This window comes from Peromyscus eremicus, chromosome 9 (genome assembly GCF_949786415.1).
Source record: "Peromyscus eremicus chromosome 9, PerEre_H2_v1, whole genome shotgun sequence".
In the NCBI taxonomy this organism is placed as follows: Eukaryota; Metazoa; Chordata; class Mammalia; order Rodentia; family Cricetidae; genus Peromyscus; species Peromyscus eremicus.
In genome coordinates, this window is record NC_081425.1 from 47515889 (window position 1) to 47536521 (window position 20633).

The 20633-nt window shown below is 44.6% G+C and overlaps 1 protein-coding gene across 1 annotated transcript in view; it reads left to right on the plus strand.

Annotated features, from left to right (window-relative positions):
- The window catches only part of Lrch1 (leucine rich repeats and calponin homology domain containing 1), a 199631-nt gene that overhangs the window by 113600 nt on the left and 65398 nt on the right, over window positions 1-20633 (plus strand). The window contains exons 4-8 of the mRNA XM_059273333.1: window positions 5540-5645; window positions 12736-12872; window positions 13741-13868; window positions 15121-15184; window positions 19056-19161. Coding sequence (XP_059129316.1) covers window positions 5540-5645; window positions 12736-12872; window positions 13741-13868; window positions 15121-15184; window positions 19056-19161 — 541 coding nt within the window. The remainder of the gene's footprint in view (window positions 1-5539; window positions 5646-12735; window positions 12873-13740; window positions 13869-15120; window positions 15185-19055; window positions 19162-20633) is intronic.

A 20633-nucleotide genomic window follows, 5' to 3' on the forward strand; every position in this document is an offset into this window, starting at 1 on the left:
TGGAACTTGTTGAAAACAAGGTAGGGGTGTGTTGCGTGTGTGTGTGTGTGTGTGTGTGTGTGTGTGTGTGTGTGTGTGTGTGTGTATGTGTATACACATGGTATGATCTGTGCCTGTGAATGGGGAAGCCAGAGAAGGGTGTTGAATGTTCGCTATCACTCTCTGCTGTATTCCCACGAGACAGGATCTCTCATAGAGCCTGGAACTTGCTGTTTTTCAGCAAGACTGGTTGGACAGTAGGCCCCAGCAGTCCTCTCTGAGCCTTGCACCCCCAGGCACACCATCATACCTGGCTCTTAGGTTGGTGCTGGAGATGTGGCTCAGGCCCTCGTACGTGTGCTGCAAGTGCTCTTCGTGGACCATCACTCACTGCACCCCCTGCGCCTTGTTTCCTGAGGTGGGATCTCTCCCTGAACCTGAGCTAGACTGGCCAGCCAGCCTCAGGAATCCTCTAGTGTCTGCCCGCCAGGCCGGGGATTACAGGCAGCCGCTTCTGTGTCCATCTTTTCCCATGGTTGCTGGAGAAATAAACTCAGTGCTCCTCCGCGGGTTTCACTGGTGGAGTCGTCTCCAGAAACATGGTTCTTTTTCTGTGCAATCCGGCTGAATGATGAGATGCGTGGGGTGAGAGGTGCATTATAAATGCCACACGGTACACTTAACTGGCAGCTGTGAGGCATACTAACAAACACACTAACGGTGTGAACAAGCATATGGATGAGACATTTGTCAAAGGCTTGGGAGCTCCACACTGCTCCTGTGTGCTGAGTGGCTTGCTGGCCCTGTTTGCTTTTTCTCTATTCTGTCCTCACCCATTCCCTCACTGGGTGAGCAAAAGAACCCAAGGCCTGACTGAGGAACCTGCCTTATAACCAGAAAGCCCACCAGGCTGGACTCGGTCACACTGGTTGGCAGCTGTGTTTCCAGGCCCTCCCTAGACACTTGGGTTTTTTTATCCTCTTTTCATGAACTGTTTGGTTGTGTAGGGAAGTTGAGCTAAAAGACCGATGACAAACTTCTGAAGAGAGTCCTCCCCCATCATTTTATGCCTAATGTTCCTGCCTCTGAGGTGGGTGTGGGATGGTATGGCAATGTGCCCGCTGTAATCATTTGTCCATTAGTGGTCTCTGGAAATGTCTTTGACCTCTTTGGTTTCTGTGGAAACCCAGCAGTCGCTCAGGGTCCCTCTGTGGCTTCGATTTCTGTTTATTATCAAGAACAGGGTGCAAAGCATGTGTTTGTGGTATGTGGAAAGCTATGAGGTACAGTTTCACATTGGAGAGGCAACTCAAAGGTTGCTTGAAAGGGTTCAAGTTTAAATCAATATACAGTATTTTTTTTTCTTTTTTCAAGTTCTGACCATGGGCATTGAGGGTTGTTTTATTAGCAAGAAATGAAAGTTGACATTATTGAGTACCACTTGGTGTTTTCATTATTTCTTGTGTAGTCCATGGGGTTTCCTAGTGTTGAGAGAAAATTAGAATTATTTAATACTCATTCATTTGTTGGTTTGTTCGGTGTGTGCAAGTTAGGAAACTTGGCAGAGTGAGCGCCCTCCTTCCACCATTGACTTCCAGGTGTCCGGGGGTGAACTCAAGTCCTCAGGCTCGGTAGCAGGTGCCTTTTACAAACTGGCTCTTTTGGCGCTCACCTCCCCTTTTTATATGAGCACGCAGAGAGTAAGACACTTGCCTAAAGTTGCAGAGTGAGACGTACAAAAGGCATCTCTACAGAAGGGCGTGGGTCCGTGGTGGTTCCATGGTGGTTGGAGACTGCCGATAATTTGCTTTTCCACCAACTACACAGAGACCGAATTTTCTCAGACATTCTTTTGCTGGTATTATACCACTCTATCATTGAGTGTGGTTTAAATCATTGGTAGACTCTAAATCAGAGTTGGGTTAGCTGGTCCATGAAAAGCTTAGATTTGAGTATTAATATTGTTATGATTAGATTCACTTTTCTATTGGGCAGAATTAAATCAGTAAATATTTGTAACAGTTACGCATGATTCTTGTGTTGTACAGATGTGATGTTATAACATGGAACGCACAGCAATTTCACTGGCTCTCGGGTTAGTTATTCTCTGAGACATAGCAGCTTGGGGCTAATAGAAAATTCAGAAGGAATTAATTTGAATATTCTTGTAAGTAAATGAATGCAGAATTTACAGTCTGGTAATTTTCACTAATTGCAGTAAGGCATTGCTATTTATTTTTTAATTTATTTTTCTGAGTATTGTCTTTTCAAAAGTAATCTTTAAAAAGCTCTAGGCCTTACTTAGGCTAAATTTGCACAGAAATGTTCCAGAGAATGAGGCTATTTGAGAAATATTGCTTGTGCATTTTCAAGACCAAAACATCCCCAGACATGTAGACTATTATCTCTTTTTCCTCCTCCTCCTCCAGCTAATTAGACATAATTACCCATGGGGTTTATTTTTATGATGAAATTCATAACCTCTTTAAAAATTTGGTTAGCTTCAGTGGCTCCTGGGGAGTAGGACTTGCCCTGTTTTTGTTTTTGTTTTTTACCATATTGAATGTACAGTGGCATACAGCCCGTCCCTCCCTTATGTAATAAGTTTGCTTGGTAATTTTCTGCTTACCATTTTATTGGGAGGCATGACTAGTAGGAACGTAGAGTATTATTAACATAGTTGACGTACACCCTTCAAAATCTGAGCGGGCCGCTGGCCTGTGCTCGCGCTTGTCCAGGGTGTCCCGTCTCTTGGGTGGGACAGTTGGGCACCTTTCGGATGCAGTAGTGTAGTATGTGTAGTAAGTAGGTGCTGTGTCTGCCAGCACGTGTGTAAATACAGCCTGCAGGAGCTGGTTTTGTTCGTGAAGGCCATGGTGTTAGGGGTTTGTGCCAGGAGGAGTCCCCTGGCTTTAGGGGTCCAGCATTCTTCGATGCTACCATTAACTGGGAGCAGTTGACACAGGGCAAGGTATCTGTAGTTCTCCCTAAGAATGGCTGAGTTTGATCTCAGGACAGGGCATTCTGTGAGTGGATTGCCTAAACGTATAGGTTATCCTTTGGCTTCCCTTTTTCCACTCATTCTTTTAAGAAACTTGTGGAAATTGTCGATTTCCCACTGAGATGTGTCTTCGTAAGCAATGCAGAGCTTTCCCATGTGCTCACTTACATGACTTGCAGAAACTTAATGTATAGTTTAGTAACACGAATCCTCTCCACAGATAGGAAATGATTCCCACAGCTTCTTCCCTACAACCCTTCCTCCACTTCTGACATCATCACTCCTGGGCCAGGCCTCTAGAGTCTGGAGTACAGTAGAGTGATCTGCTTGTGAGGGCCGTTGTAAACCAGAATGGAATTGGGCCCATTGCTGATTTATAACTTAGTTAAGGCATGGACAGATCCAGTTCTCACAGGAAAGGTTTGCTTTTGGACCTCATGGCTGATCAGGTTTAGGCCACTACCTAATTCTGATTTTACTTTCTTGTACAGTTTTGTTTCTGCAGATGTACTGGTGGAGGTCTGTTGTCGTTTTGTCTTAAACACTGGAGGTGTGTGTGACTTTCTAGATCAGGAGAAAGGCAGCCGCTAAGGTGGTATCCTGGAAATGCTGTGACCCTAACCCTTCTCATCCTGCTTCCCCACCCAGTTGATGGCAGGAGAATGCAGAATGTCACCTCTTCCATGCATACCATTTTTGTAGACTGCAGCCTCGTACTCTTGCACCGGAGGTGATAATTGTGCCTCTGTGAAGTCCATTGGGCAGGCTTGTGACTGATGAGGATCACCTGAGGGTTTTGAGACGGCAAAGCTAGAAGATAGGGATCGCCGACTGACATAGCCCTGCTCCAACAGGGCTCCTGGTTGTGGGGTTAAAGTAGTGAGCAAAACATTGACTGGTTCCTGATGCGTTCATCTAGTCTGAAAGAAAGTGAAGTGGACTTTTTGTAACAAGGCCTTGGTGACCTCTAAAGTGAAAGGATGTTTTGCAGGTTCATAAATAATGTGGCCTGTTGAATGACTAAACCTCACTGGGAGAATTCATAGCCTGAATTTGTCTTTGGTTCTGTAATAGCCAATGGGACCTGCATGAAATTTGAGTGATAGGTTAAAATATTCTGGGGTACCAGCTGCAAGGTAGAAGGAGCCACAGTATTATGGGGCATCTACATCAGAGGGTATTGGAAATTTCATCCCTGTCTTACACCTGGCATTCTGCTAGAAAGATGGAGAGAATATGCCATGGGTCCTCTCACCTAGAAACTCCCATCTTTGCAGGAGAGGAGGCTAAGGGAGCAAGTGAGTTTCAGGTACATACTGCCTGTATAGGACTGCAAAGGGAAAGGGGAAAATATCCATTCCTTGGTGTTGTTCAGAGCAGGAGAGGATCATGGGAATGGTCTCAAAGAGAAAAGTTGAGCCACAACAGATGAGTAGGAGACCAAGAGGACATGCCAGAGCTTGTATATCAAGCAGGGTGGGAAGCCTGAGTGAGTTTTGGGACTGTGAAACAGTATGGTCTACACCAAAACTCTCAGTGGTGACTGCATGGCTTGAGTGTCGGATGCAAGAGAGAACATTCAAAGCATGGCCCTGGAGAAACTGACAGACCACCTCACAAGGGCTGGGCTTTGCTAAAGCTTAAGTGGATAAACAACAGAATGGAACTTGCACTGGGCTAGCTCTGAGGGGATGAATGTGAGGGCTGGAGGAGAAACAGAAGCCAGCCAGAGGATGTCATGGGCAAGAGTCCTTTTGAGAGATAACATAGTCAGACTGAAGGAAGTTCTAGAGTTGTAGAAGGAAGCAAAGCCCGGCAGCCTACTGGAGCTGCAGGGAAGATGTGTGTGTGTGTGTGTGTGGGGGGGGGGGGGGTAATGAGTTTCTATAGGGTAAGAAGAACCACGTCTTTATTTTACGTGGCATCATCTGCTTCTAATCAAGGATTAGTGGGGGTACTACCCTTCCCAAACAGAGATGACAAGATCCTTGTACCCCACAGACCTGCTTACCAAATGTGTGGTGCAGTGGTCGGCCACAGCTTTCCACCATGTGATAGGAAGTCCGTTTGGACTTATATATCGTGTATAAATTACATGACCAGCTGGTGTGCTAATAGTTCTCTGTGTAAGAGCTTGGTGTGATGGGAGTCCGTGTAACTTTCCTTCTGTAACAGTGGCTGGTAATTCTTTCCTAATGTCAACTGTCACCTGCCTCTCTGGGGTCACAAAGCCTCATTTTTTCGAGTTGTGAATATTAGGTAGTAATATTGCCTTGTAAGTTTGTGGTGGGTATTGAATAAGGTCTAAGCACCTTTTAAAAAGTGACAAAAACAGCTAGTGAATGTCACTGATGTCTTTTCTCCCCTCAAAGGACATTGGAAACCAAACTCCTTTTCTTCATTGTTGAGATCCACTGACTGGGGACCCGGAGAACAGTATAAAAGTATAATGTGGAGTTATACAAGCATTTCAGATCTTTGAGGCAAATTCAATGAAATGCTTGGAGAAAAAGGCATTTTATTATCCCTGTTTGACCCCTAACCCCCTTCTTGCTGCAGGACGTCAGCTGCAACGAGATCACCACCTTGCCCCAGCAGATAGGCCAGCTGAAGTCTCTACGAGAGCTGAACGTCCGAAGAAATTACCTTAAGGTTTTACCACCAGGTAAGAGAGAGGAGGGCAAGATGAAGAGAATGCGGGGCCTGTCACTCTTTCCATTCACCAGGGGTGGTGGGTCTGGTGTTAACAGCACACTGGTTGCTATTAATAATTTGAATCTCACTGGCAGATATCAGAACCATGATGTTCAAGTTGTAGTTTGAATCAAGGCTGCAACAACACAGCCATTAGTGCGAGGTATGTTAGCTTTCTAGGGCTTGTGGTAGAACATTATTTTAAAGTGTGTCACTTTTGTTCATGGTGCATTTGTTTAACTCGATGAAGCTGTGTTACTTTGTTTTACTGTCTAAAACACCTGATGGTCTAGTAAGGAGCTGAACAGCCAATAGCGAGGCAGGAGAGAGAAATAGGCGGGGCTGGCAGGCAGAGAGAATAGAAAGAGAAATCTGGGAGGAGAGGAAGCCAGAGAAGGAGAGGGTGTCAGGAGCCAGTTACACAGCCAGCCGTGGGGTAAGAATAAAAGTAAGAGTACAGAAGTAAGAAAAGGAAAAAGCCCAGAGGCAAAAGGTAGATGGGATAATTTAAGAAAAGCTGGCTAGAAACAAGCCAAGCTAAGGCCGAACATTCATAAGCAATAATAAGACTCCATGTGTGATTTATTTGGGAGCTGGGTGGCGAGTCCTCCAAAAGAGTAAAAGAGCAAAAACAACAAGGGCTGCTATGGAAAGGACCTCGGAGATGGTGGCTTAAACGACAGAAATGTGTCTCCTCACCATTCTGGAGGCTGGAAGCATGAGATGAAGGTACTGACCGGGTTATTCCTTCCAAGGCCTTTTCCCATGACTCACAGATGGTCTTCCTCCTGTGTCCTCAGAGCATCTCACTATTTATGTCCGTGTCCTGATCTCTTTCAGCTGTTACACCAGAGGATGAAGGTCTACCGTAATGACCTCAGTGTCACTTAATTACCCCTTTAAAGACCTCATCTCCAAATACCATTCAATGATTGGGGTTAGGGTTTCTATATCTGAATTTTGGGGTGAGGGACTTGGCTAATCCATAACATGGTGGAATGAATTCTTTGGGGGCAGGTGTGTGATGTTCCAGAACATGAACATCAAAGAGTCTGGAGGGGACAAGCTTGGCAGTGGATCCTGGCTATCAGGGTCTCTAGCTTTGGCGTCTGGGAACACTGGTTGAGAACCCACAAGGTCTGCACTCTGCCTCTAGGTGAGGGTGACGCTACTGCTGAGTCACCCCTGAACTGGGGTCAGTCTTATCAGTACCGGTGATGGCCCTAAAACTTCGGCATGGACACTTGTCATAGTATCTATCCCCTAGACAGCCCTGCCTGGGCTCTTGCAGTAGTATGTCTCACAGGTCCAGGGCATGAGGGTTTAAGCATAAAGACATATTTACTTAGAAGTTGTTAGTGCTTAAGGGGTATTGTGGGGATAGCTTAGTGTGCAAAGTGCTGGTCCAAAAACAAAAATATAAGTTTAGCTCACCAGCACTCACAGAAAAGCCAGGTACGAGCTTGGCAGAGTGCACCTGCAGCCCTAGCACTGAAGAGGTGTGGAGATAAATGGATCCCTGGAGCTCATTGGCGGGCAGTCTGGCCAAATCAGTGGGCTACAGGTTCAGTGAGAGATTGGCCTCGTTAGCATTAGCTGTCGACATGACATGACCCAGAATCACCCGAGAAGAGTCTCAGAACCATCTTTATCAGGTTGGTTTGTGGGCATTTATATGAGGGATGGTCTTGATGGCTGATTACTGTAGGAGGGTCCATCTCCCTGTGGGTGGCACCATCCCTAGGCAGGTGGTCCTGGCCGGTGTAAGAAAGGCAGCAGAGAGTAACACAGCAAGCAGCGTTCCTCCATGGTTTCTGTTTCAGGTTTCTGCTTCAGTTTGTACCCTGACCTCTCTAACAATGGACTGTGTGACCTGGAAGATAGAATAAGTCTTCTCCTCCACTAAATTGCTTTACACCAGAGTGTGTTATCACAGCAAGGGGAGAGAGACTACAGCAGGGGTCCGGCCTCAGATATGAAAACAAGTCAGAACAAACAAAAGCAAGAGCCATAAAGACACCTGACAACAAACTCCGCCTCTCACCGGTTCACACATGTACATGGAAAGTGTGCATGCACACGTGGCACACACACACTTTAATTTCATTTCTGTTTCTGTGATAAGATAACCTGATAAAAAGCAAGTCAAGGAAAAGTGATTATTTTAGCTCATAGTTCCAGGTTACAGTCCATCACGTGAGGAAATCAGGCGGGAGGAATGTGAAGGAGCTGGTCACATGCACAGACAGTCCAGAGAGAGAATGCACTATGCCTGTTTGCTTGTTTATGCTGAGTTCATTTCTCCATTAGTACATAGCTCATAGTACATACCCCTCTGTAGTGAATGGTGCTGCCCACAGTGGGCTGGATCTTCCCATATCAACTATAACTTCAGTAAGACAATTCAAGCTAACCGCCACAACACACATGCCACACACACTGGTCAGGAGCCAGTAGATGAGAAGCAGAATGCCAAGTACTTCTTCAAAACATACTCTGCTTTCCAAAGACCACGTTGATTTCCATAGATTTTGTTTAAGGGCCCTCTGGTGTCCAAAATATACTTTACTAATCTTTTTTTTGTTTTGTTTTTTGTTTTTCGATACAGGGTTTCCCTGTGTAGCTTTGCGCCTTTCCTGGAACTCACTTGGTAGCCCAGGCTGGCCTTGAACTCACAGAGATCTGCCTGGCTCTGCCTCCTGAGTGCTAGGATTAAAGGCGTGTGCCACCACCACCCGGCTACTTTACAAATCTTAATAGTTCTTTGAGAGTTTCATACAATATGTTTTGATTCTATTACTCCCCCTTCCCCAAGCTCTATGAATGCTAGCTAGTAGGGATAACGCTTCCAGGTCAGTACCGGCTTGATTTCGCTGTTCCCTAACTTAAGTATGCTGCCCCATTACAGGTTATAAGGTAACCCCTTTTTAACTCTTCTTATGTAAGTGCATTGATGCATTTAGGAAGCTTCTGCAGTAGCAAGTTTCTGTGACTTTTTTGAAAGGCATCTCAGTGTGAAAGTGCACACTTGGAAGCAGCAGGCATCCAGTTCATGTGGCATTTATTAGTGTGAGAACTGCCTGAGTTTTGCCATCCTGTTACTACTTTCTTGTTCAAGACATGGAAACAGCTTCTGAAACAGTATGGTGAATCTTTGTAAAATGCACTGTGCTTGATGGTAGAGGGCTCCGGTGTTTTTCCCTTTGCTCATGTTGGCTTGCATTTGAAGAAGAATTAGAAACTACCTCTGTGTAGGACTCATTGCCTTATCTGAGATATAAATCTCATATAAAGAGATTGACTTTTTCCACTGGCTCCTGAGCAGTCTCATTTCCTTGAGTACATAAAACTATTTTCCTGCCGGGTGGTGGTGGCGGTGGCGGTGGCGGTGGCGGCGGCGGCGGCGGCGGCGGCGGCGCACACCTTTTATCCCAGCACTTGGGAGGCAGAGACAGGCGGATCTCTGTGAGTTCGAGGCCAGCCTGGTTGACAGAGAGTTCCAAGATAGGCTCCAAAGTTAGACATGGAAACTCTGCCTTGAAAAACCAAAAACAACAACAAAACCAACAAACAAAACCAAAAAAGCCCTATTTTCCCTAATAATAATAACTGCAAATAATAGTAATTATAACTACAAACAAAATTTTAATTCACAGCACATCTGCACAGTATAACCTTTCAGGCTTGCTATTAAGAAGCCCCTCTGGGGTTGGGGATTTAGCTCAGTGGTAGAGTGCTTGCCTAGCAAGCACAAGGCCCTGGGTTCGGTCCTCAGCTCCAGAAAAAAAAAAAAAAAAAAAAAAAGAAGCCCCTCTGCATTTAAGTGCCTGTGATAATCATTGTGGAAATGCCATAAATAATTGAACCCATTTCCAGAAGGGAAAAGCCAGTGACATCATTGTGTGGCAACAGTGTGGCACCTGGGAAGAGAGCACACCTGCCGAGCCCAGTTTGTGTTTCTCTTACCGTGTTCTCTCCCACCTTAAGGACATTCTTTTTCCTAAAAAAAAAATAAGTTACACCTTGCTCTGCTTTTCCATAATTATGTTTTCTCAGCTTTGATATTTTAAAATACACCCAAAGCTAAAATGTGAGTTTACTGGAACGCCCTTTTTAAAAGGAAAAAAAAAATCTGAATATCAAGTTTCTTTCTTAGTCTAGAGAACCCGGTGGACGAGAGTGTTGATGCCACTGGGCAGCCCATCAGTGACCTCCCATGTTTAATTACATTTTCTCTCTTGGGGAAATCTCTCCTCATATGTTTTTAATTTGAGGAGGGGAAAAAAACCAGAAGTTTGCAGCCCAGTCACCCCAGTCAGTTTTGTGTGGTTTTACAGCTGATGTAGTGGGGAGACCATGCTTCCTTCTTTTAGGACAGGATGGCGGGGGACTGACGCAGCTAGTCATTGCCTCTCTTGGAATGGAGAGAGAAGTGTAGAGTTCTTCCTCCTCCACCTCCTGCTCCTTCCTCTCGTCTTCTTTCCCCTTCCTCTTCCTCCTCCCCGCTGCCTTTCTCCTTCTCTGTTCTTCCTCTTCTTCTCCTCCCGTTTCTCCCTCTTTTCCTTTCCTCTCTTCCTTTTCTTCCTCTTCCTGTGTGCCTCCCTCTTCCTGTTTTGCTGCTTCTCCACTTCCTCCTTTCCCCCTTCTTGGCTCTCCTCCTTCCTTTACCTGTTCTGCCTCTTGACCCTTCCTGGATCAGCCTTGCAAGGCGGTCATTAAGGTCATTACGTCCTATGCATTACCGCCATGAGACCGCAGAGTTCTCATTCCTGACACCACTGTGCGCTGGAACCCGTGGACAAGGCAGTGGCCGTCGTCGGAAAAGCATCCTTACCTGTTCACCTGTGAGATCTCTGCTCCCCTGAACGGTCCCCTCCTCGTGCTTCCTAGTCTTCGTTCTAACTGGTAAAGAGTAGCTGGGAACACTTGCTACATAATAGCTATTGTCTGAAAAGCCCCATTTCTTCTAGCAAAGGAGTCATAAAAGCCATGACCCACAGAACACAGAGTGCCATTAAATTTTGGCCCTGGTGAGACCGCTTAACTCTGAAGTCACCCTGCCCTGGAAATCCCAATCCTTAGCTGACATACAAACTGTAACATACAAGTTCGTCTGTTTGTTTTTGGTCATGTTGACACACGGTCAGGTCATCGGGGAAGAGATCCTCAGTTGAGAAAATGCCTTCATCTGATTAGCTTGTCGGCAAGTCTGTGGGGCATTTTCTCGGGGGGAGGGGGGGTCCAGCCCACTGTGGGTATTACCACCCCTTGCCAGGTGGTCCTGGGTTCTAGGAGAAAGCAGGCTGAACAAGCCATGAGGAACAAGCCTGTAAGCAGCATTCCTCCATGGCCTCTGCATCAGCTCCTGCCTCCAAGTTCCTGCCCTGACGTCCCTTCATGATGGACTGAAGGTGTAAGCTGAAATAAGCCCTTTCCTCCCCAGGTTGTTTTTGGCCGTGGTGTTTCTCACAGCAGTGGAGACACTATGGCTGGTCCTACTATGGCAGGGTCCTACTGTGGCTGGTCCTACTATGGCAGGGTCCTACTGTGGCTAGTGTTACTATGGCAGGGTCCTACTGTGGCTGGTGTTACTATGGCAGGGTCCTACTGTGGCTAGTGTTACTATGGCAGGGTCCTACTGTGGCTGGTGTTGCTATGGCAGGGTCCTGCTATGGTAGGGTCCTAGTTTCCCTTTCCTTTCTCTCTCCTGCTTCCAGCTCCACAGTCTAGCTGCCCCTGTGACTCCTCCCAGCCACATCAGAACAACCTTTGGGAGTATGTATGGCCTGAGACTCGGGGCTGCCCCCACTGGGGATTTGAGCTGCTCGGGGCAGTGTGGGCATACAGATTCCTTGGCATATGTTTTGAAATACAGTTCCCAAGTTTTCCTATAGAGCCTGCACAGACTTCACTTTGATACCTGGGAGCTGGGTGTTCTTCATCCTTCTAGAGTTTCGGTCTCATTAGTCTGTTCTGGAAGACCGAGTACTGCGGTGAGGTGTGAAAGAAGGAAAGCCCCTGACATTCCCAGGGCCTTGAGTTCTGAGAAGACGCTGCTCCCACCCCAAGGGAGTGGTGTTGGGGGAGCTAAAGTAGTCCTGTAGAGTTGATTGAAAGCCTCAGCCATGTGGTGGAGTAGGCTGGTGCCCTCTCCTTCAGGTCCTCTCCCCAGCCATCTTCCACTTTGGGAGGCCAGAAGTATTCGAAGCCACTATATTTTAGCCTTTAAACAGCTCCCATACCCAAAGTGCAGGGCACTGTTCTCAAGTGACCCCACAGTAGTCACCACCCAGCCAGCTCCGAGATCTGCCAGTGTCACCCTAGGTTCTGGCATGGCTCCGCCTCGCTTGGCTCTCTGGGAATTTGACTTCCTTCCTAGCAGCTGCCAGTTTGGGTTTGAATGCTTGAAATTGCCGAGTGTTTACTGTGCCGCTGGGTGGGAACCTCAGGCTAAATGCAGCGTCCTCTCCTATGAGCTGCACCGTGGACGACTTCAGAGGCCACAAAATGAAGCCCAGCCGGATCGGAATTATGGGGCCATTTGGAAAATCCTAAATTAGCTAGCACTAGGAAAACAAACAAAACAACAACAAAACCAACCTCTGAGATAATCAGGGACGTATTTGCGGAAACTCTCTCTGGCCCCGTGCCAACTCAGTGACAGTGAGTAGATAAGGATTTTCTGTAATTAGCATATCATTCATGGTCAGCAAGTGCTTCAGGAAAATGGGCTACAGTTAGAACAAACATGTTCTGTATGACACGGCTCATCCAGTCCCTTCGCTGGAAGAAAACTGGCTCTTCGGATAATGTGAATGGCAAGCGTTCCCAGCACGGTTTGTAATGACTGAGCATCCAGGGAAAGGTTCCCCCATTCTTGAAAATACTTTATACACGTGCCATGTATTCCTAACATTCGCACAGCTTACTTTTGATTTTGCAGAACAGCTCATCTCCAGGTACACAGAAAGTTAATTTTCAAGTGTGTAGCCGCTGGATCCTGCTGTTTCCTGAGATTCATTCTTGCTTTATTCATTTCCCCCTTTTCGCTATCATTTCAGAACTCGTAGATCTCCCCTTGGTAAAGTTTGACTTTTCCTGCAACAAAGTTCTGGTGATCCCCATCTGCTTTAGAGAGATGAAGCAGTTACAAGTGCTCCTGCTGGAGAACAACCCTCTGCAGTCCCCTCCGGCTCAGGTGAGGACTCGCCCAGAGCCGCGGCCAGGCCTGTGCAGAGCGGCACAGTGAGTCACCACAGAGCCCCTGCTCCGGGACCCTCTGCACACCCCAAACTGCCCTAGGTGTGATGAGATGCAGTCAGCACCCCCCAACAGCAGAACTTTAAGTAAATTTGACTAATAGATTGCCTCAGGCTGCATCACATCTGTGCCCACATCTGTGTTACCGTTTTTTTTTTTTTTTTTAACGATCCAAGGCCAGAATTACAGGTTTGATAATGTACCACTCAGTCATACACTTGAAGCCTTTTCATAGAGTATATGGGCCACAAAGCGGGTAATATATTCGTTAGCTGGGAAAACAGAATTTAAACATCTTAAAAAACGATTGTTGATATTTTTGAGACTGAGATCAAACGTAAAACTGTGAGAACACTACAAAGTATGTATGTTTGTGCATACAAATGAAATTATTTTATAATTTATTTTCTTTTTAAACAGCATAATGGCTTATTAAATCTATGATTATCTTTTCAACTTTTAATTTGCTCTCTGTGAACTTGAATATAATTGTGGTTTTTTCTCACCTTTTGAGTAGGACTATTAGCAATATTGTCTGATTTTTATAAATCTTACACTATTGTCATTTAAATATGTTTTTCTTAGAATTTAGTAGTTGTAAAAGGTTAGGGATTTCTTGAGCATGATTTTCTGTTCAAAGTAGAATCTGGAGGGAACAGTCCTGAGAATTCTTATGTGTTTAGTATCCATTGTTAGGGGGTTACTCACCATGATGTTCTGAAGATTAAATTACATGGTCAGGGACCCGGAACTTACATTTTGTTTTCTCACTGAGAAGTAAATATACATTACTGATTTCTCCACAGATTTGCACAAAAGGCAAAGTGCACATATTTAAGTATCTGAGTATACAAGCATGCCAGATTAAGACCACTGACCCCCTCTACCTCCACGCCATGGAGAGGCCTCATTTACACCAGCATGTAGAAGACAGGTGAGTTAATGCCTTCCTCCCTGAGAGAGCCTGCTTAGAATGTGCTTAGTGTGCCACAGCTGCCCAGATGACTGGAAGCCAGAATCCATCTGTGTGATTCACATGTATGACTTTGAGCTTGAGAAAATCATGGCATACAAAAGATGGATGCTAGAGAGAATCTCTAATAACTCTTATCTACCTTCTCATCAATAATCAGTTCTTCCTGAACACGTGTGTGGATGCTCATAAACAAGATTTATAATGGATGTTTATGCTTACAATTAGCATGGCTATATCAAACTATTATGGTAAAACATTACTTTTTTTTAAAAAAAATTGGTGTTATTAAGCTGGGCATGGTAGCATACACCTGTGATCTCAGTATTTAGGAGACAGAGGAAAGAGGATCGTGAATTTTAGGTCAGCCTGAGCTGTACGTATGTATGAATAGCAAGACCTTGTCTCAGACCTACTGTTAATGACTGTATCAAACTGAAATATTTTTAGGAGTTATCAGTTTTCTGTATACCTGCACACTGTTAGTTGTGTCTTAACATTATTAAGACCCGTGGGCTTCAGTGTTTAAGATGCAATGTGGAAAATTTTTCCCATTTCTTGTTTCATGTGGAATTGTTAGAATCTGTTCAAGCATCCTTGGGCCATTTGTGCTGTAAGACAGGTCATGAGCATCCAGAGAACAGAGTTTCCACAGGGACACTAAAGAAACAGAGTCTTCCTGAGACTTCTCCGGGGCAGGGATCTTTTGCTTTGCTTTTTGCTAAACAGGGTGACTTGAAATTTCATGCCACCTTAATGACATTTTCAAAATAATGCTTTAAATATATTTTGATTATTTTATATTTATATTACCAGGTATAGTTAATCACAGGAAAAGTTTTCAAAATGATTGAAAATAATGTTTTATTACCTATGAGATAAAAACAATTATATAATCTTACTGTTTCTATATATGTACCAATAAAATAAAATTGGTAACTGTTTCAAAGAAATAGCTTGTCCCTCAGAGGAGGAAGCCCACAATACAGAGAATTTCTGATGTTCTCAGCAGGTGTGTATAGTTTTCATTATGCCCATATCTTATTAGTTCTTAGAACTAGACTGATTTGTTGCCACATAATAATAATTACAATGATAATGATAAATTTTATATAATGAAGTTATTAAATTTTAATTGGTGTATCTTGGGGTCAACTTTATGATTTTTCATTTTTTTTTCTAAACAAATTCAATGATGATGACATCTACCCAGTAAGAAGGATTCTGATTCGGGAGTTGGAAGTGACAATGGAGATAAGCGGTTGTCTACCACAGAGGTAAATGTGGTGACACAGTGTTGTCCTTTGTTCTGGGTCCATCTGGCTGTGTCCACTAAAGTCTTTTTCTGGAGAAAGCCACTGGCGCATTTGAATGATTTGAATTGACAGTTCAATCACATTTGTGAACGTGGCTTGGAACCCCTAAGGCTTACACAAATATTAGCTGCTGTCACTCTGCATATCTTATTATTTTGGAAATAACTCAAAAATTGGGTCTCTGTCTTTTCCTCTTTCCACTCCCACATTATGTAGAATATTCTTCAACACTAAGTAAACATTATGAAAGGGCCAAATCCTGTACAAGTATGAAGCACTTTTATAAATAAATATACCTGTCTTCAACAGTAACTTAGGGAAGCGTGGTGATATATATTCAGAAGTGTTAAGGAATCAAATGTGCACTGGGTTTGAGTGGCTTATTTGCTGAAATGTTTGTAACTAGCCATTATATTTTTAAAATGTTTGAGTTAATGTGTGTGTTCAGAGGATACATATGTGTCCCAACATGTGTGGAGGTTAGAAGGCAATGTCCTGGAGTCAGTTCCTTCCTTCTACCATGTGGCTTCCTGGGATTGAGCTCAGGAAGGTCATCAGACTTGGCACCAAGCTCCTTTACTGGTGAGCCATCTCACTGGCCCTTACCTACAGTTTTTAAAACAGTATTTATATTTCTGGCACTTCAGCTGTGTTCTGTTCAGAAAATTAAATTTATTTGTAAGCTCAGCCAAATCAGTCTGGCATGATAGAGCTTCCCCTAGCAATGGAACACACCATCTATGTCTTTTGCTTGTTTGTTTTTCGAGACAGGGTTTCTCTGCCTAGCCTTGACTGTCCTAGAGCTCTATGTAGACCAGGCTGGACTTGAACTCAGAGATCTACCTGCCTCTGCCTCCTGAGTGCTGGGATCAAAGGCATGCGCCACACTGACCAACCACCATTCATGTCTTTATTGCTTCATGTATAGTCTGTTAGAGCCACAGGGTATTCCTAAGATTGCAGTGATTATGTTCATTACTTCCATCTAAAGAAATCACATTTTTATTGAATGTGATTTCAGGACATTTTTTTTTCTAGTTCTCTTCTGGTTTTGAGCTTTAGCAAGCAGAAATGTTTATTTTCCACAAAACATGCTATAAAGTAGTGTGTATTTAAAAACAAAACAAAACAACCTAAAATTTGGTGGCTAGGGGGATGGGTTGGTTAGTCTTGTAAAATGCTTGCCATGCAAGCGTGAGGACTGGAGTTCAATCCCCAGAGCCACTGGAAAAGGCAGGCCCGGAAGTACAAGCCAGCAATCCCCACTGTGAGGAAGAGAGAGGCAAGCGGAGCCCTGGAGCTGCAGGGCAGCCAGCCCAGCCAAATCGGGGGATCCGGGTTCAGTGAGGGGACCCTGGCTCAAGAAGAGTGTGGAGAGGGAGGGAGGGAGATTCCCAGCATCGACCGCTGGCCTCCACATGCTACACACATATAGGAAAGCATGCACCCATGCACGCATGTGCGCGCGCACACACACACACACACACACACACACACACACACACACACACACAAATTAAAATTCCTCAGCATTTTTCTGATGAAGAATTTTTTTCTTTTTTTACATTTTGAAGAATTAGTAGGAAGAAAAAGGCGAGTTGGCTGTGGTTCCTGGGTGGGGTGGGAATGCTGAACACATTGCTTTTCTATGTTACAGTCTGTTTAACCCCTTGGACTTCATGAAAACTCCCCAGTCCCCTCAAACGGACCATTGTTGCAGATACTACCCACCCTGGGCTTATTTTCCATTAAATTGAAACAAGCTCTCCTTTATCTCTCTTCTAAGAGTAATTAAGTTCATTAATAAAACATCACACAAAGAGCTTCATTATCCTTCTCTCTCTTGTAAGTAGGATGCTAATAGCATTCTGAAGAGAGCCTGAGGATTTACTCTCCCCCTTTAATTAAACGCATATCTTTGGACTTCTGCTAACTGTAAGGGTAGGAGGTGGATGGAGGGAAAGGGGACTGTAGAAATGATTATAATTCAGTAGAATAAAATGAATGGGCTTTCCCTTTGCCTTTCCTATCTCACATGCTAAACTCATTGTCTAAGCACACCTAAAATACTTCTTTTTTTTTTTATAGCGGTAAGGTTTTGAATTATACTACATGGAGTGTTATTTTTGTAAAAGTTTTTGGCCAAGATCACTCCCCACTTAAACCTCTTTGTTGGGGTCAGTAGTCAGTCACCCCTGTACCTTTTCTCTGACGGTTGCCGTTGTCTGACTGACTTAACATTGGTCATGAAAACAGTAAGTGCATGTTTTCCTCAAGATAATCAAGGAAGAACGTGTGGGGATCTGTGAATATTTGTTTGCTGAGCGAAATTCATGCTTGTCTTCTGCCCATTTCTAAAGTCTGTTCATGTGTCCAAGCAAGCCACAAGGGGCCACCGACACACCTGCTCCCTGTGGCTTGGGATGCTTGTCACTTGTCACTAAATAGCAATACCAAAATGGAGATGGGAAAATAAAGGAGGATCTGTATCTTAACTTGTGACAGAATCACAGATTTTCTGAATACACAGATTTTTCTGAATCAGTGGTGTGGTGAAGGAGCCATCAGAGACAATTAACTCCCGTTACTTCATAGAAATTTGTTCTGAAAGTCTCACAGAACACTGTTCCTTAGATATAATACCTGACAGAACTGTCATGTGCCTGGCGCTGCTTCTGTGAAACCACAGTGTAGTTTTGGTAAATTAGCCTTTTGTCAGACCTGAGGGTGCCTTTCTTGGTAAGAATATGGCTAAGGGCTAATGTAGATGTAACCAACTATCTTATTAAATAAGAAACACAGAACCAATGCAAAGAAGAAAGCCAAGAGGTCAGAGCTAAGAGCAAAAACCTTACCCTTCCTCCTGCGGTGGTCCTACCTCTCCAAAAGAGAGCTACTTCCTGTGTTAAAGTCTTTATATAGACTTTCTGTTCTGCCTTCTCATTGGTTGTAAACCCAACCACATGACCGCCTTGTCACTGCCTGTTTGTATAGACCTCCAGGTCTTCTATGGTTGGTATTGAGATTAAAGGCGTGTATATCCAATGCTGGCTGTATCCCTGAACACACAGAGACTTACCTAGCTCTGCCTACCAAGTTCTGGGATTACAAGTGTACGCCACCACCACCCGGCTTTCCTATGGCTTGCTAATAGCTCTGACCCCCGGGCAACTTTATTTATTAACATACAAATAACATTTTAATACAAATAAAATATCACCATAGACTAACATGGTTGTTTGTCTACAAATATTCCCTTGTTATATTGGGTATTGCATGGTCCAGTGGTGCCTGTGCCTGTAAGCTCAGAATGGGAGAAACCTAAGGAGGCTTCAGGCCAACGTATATGTAGAGGTGTGTGTACAGTGTTAGCACTGTAACTCTTCACTCACAGCCAGCTCCCACTCATAAAGCACAGCCTCCTGAGCTGTCCTGAAAGTCTTGCTCAAATGCCCACCCTCACCTCTGAACAGCCACGCTCCTAAGTTCAGACATGGCCATCAGGTTGCTGTTTCTCAATTTGTATAGGTAGGATTTTTTTTTTTTTTTTTTGAGACAGGGTTTTGCTGGGTAGCTTTGGAGTCTGTCCTGGAACTCGCTCTGTAGACCAGGCTGGTCTCGAACTCACAGAGATCCACCTGCCTCTGCCTCCCAAATGCTAGGATTGAAGGCGTGAGCCACCACTATCTGGCATGGGTAGGGTTTTATCTCTGCTGTCTTTTCCTTAATATGCTGTTTGTTAAGGTTAGGATACCACTTTCTTACAGAGTTCTCTTTGTCTGCATGCACAAGACTTCTCTCTTGAATAACATGATTCCCTGTATCTTTTTAGCCCTCTGATGAGGACACAGTTAGCCTCACTGTTCCCATGTCAAACATCATGGAGGAAGACCAGACCATCAAGGAGGATGCATGCCATCGTCTGACCCCAGCTAAAGGTCTGAGCGAGATGTGTGTAGAGAGCGCTTGCTTTGTAGGTTTGGACAGGGCTTACAGCACCACATACAGATGTGGAGATGGGTCAGCTTACTCTTTGTAGCTCACATACTGTGCGCCAGTGGTCATGCCCATGGGGAGGGATTTCAAGTCCTAAACTCTACACAGCTCTTCCGTCTATTCGACAGGTAGGGAAACCAAGACTCGGACAGTTTAAATGGCTTGCCTGTGGTTTCGCAAGCCAGCTCTGCTCTTTACAGTTAATAGAAGAGTCCTCACCCTGAAGATTACAGGAGAGTCTTTAAGTTCGTTTTTGGAAAGAAAATATTGATAGGATAGATAGGACTTAGGACAACTCTAGCTGCTGTCGTAAAATCTCCAGATCTCAGTGGCCATCCAAATAGAAGTTAGCGGTTGGTAGATGACTGCCCTCCAAGTGTGATTGGCAGACCGATGCTCCATTCCTCACCTTTAGTGTGGACCCCCAGTGTCTCCACATCCATGTGTGTTAAGCTAGAGGGGCAGAACATGGTTGTTCTTGGGGATGGGAGGTTGTGGGCTGGGCCTAGAAGTGCCCATCCTCTATAAGACATCCTTCACTCCATGGTCACATCTAATACCCTTGAGGGCAGGAAATGCACTTGAGGTATGGGCTCGGGAATCTGTTTGAACATAACCAGGTCAGTTGGTCTCATCTGTCCCCTTAAAGACAGATTAGGTGGCCTCCAAGCTTCTTTGTAACTCCAGTTCTTTGACTCTTTGATAATCAAGTGATCACTGAACACTGTAGCTAGAGTACCTGCTTAACCCTTGTAAGAGTCGTACTGTCATAGATCATTGTGGCAGTATTTTGATGGCTCTTGTTTGTTCAATGACTTCAAAAGGAAATACTGAAATTTACCATTCATGATTTGTGATAGAGAGTGAAGAATGTTGTACGAGAAGTGTAGAACTGTATCAGTGACAGCTCAGATCCCAGGATGATTACTTTCTTTGAAATTTTTTTGGTTAGATGTATTCATTTTATTTTATGTGTGTACATGTTTTGCCTGCATGTATGTAAGCACACCGTGTATAGGCCTGATATCTGCAGAGGTCAGAAGAGGCCTTTGGGTCCCTTGGGGCTGGAGTTACAGATGGTTGTGAGCCACACCATGTGAGTGCTGAGTGCTGGGGACGGAACCTGAACCTGGGTCCTTCATAAGAGCCGCAAACATCTTAACTCCCGAGCCATGCCTCCAGTCCCTGCAGTGTTCTTCTCAACGATTAGAGGGTTGTTTTGAAGCCACTCAAACCTTTCCATGTTTTCTGTCACTTCCTAGATCTAGGACACTTGTATTTCATTTTGTTTGTTTGAAACAAGGTCTTCCTACATAACCTAAGCTGCCCCGGAACTCTCTTCCTGCCTCAACTTCTCCAGTACCGGGATTGTAGATGAGTGCCACCCCATCTGACTCTTAGATTTAGATTATTA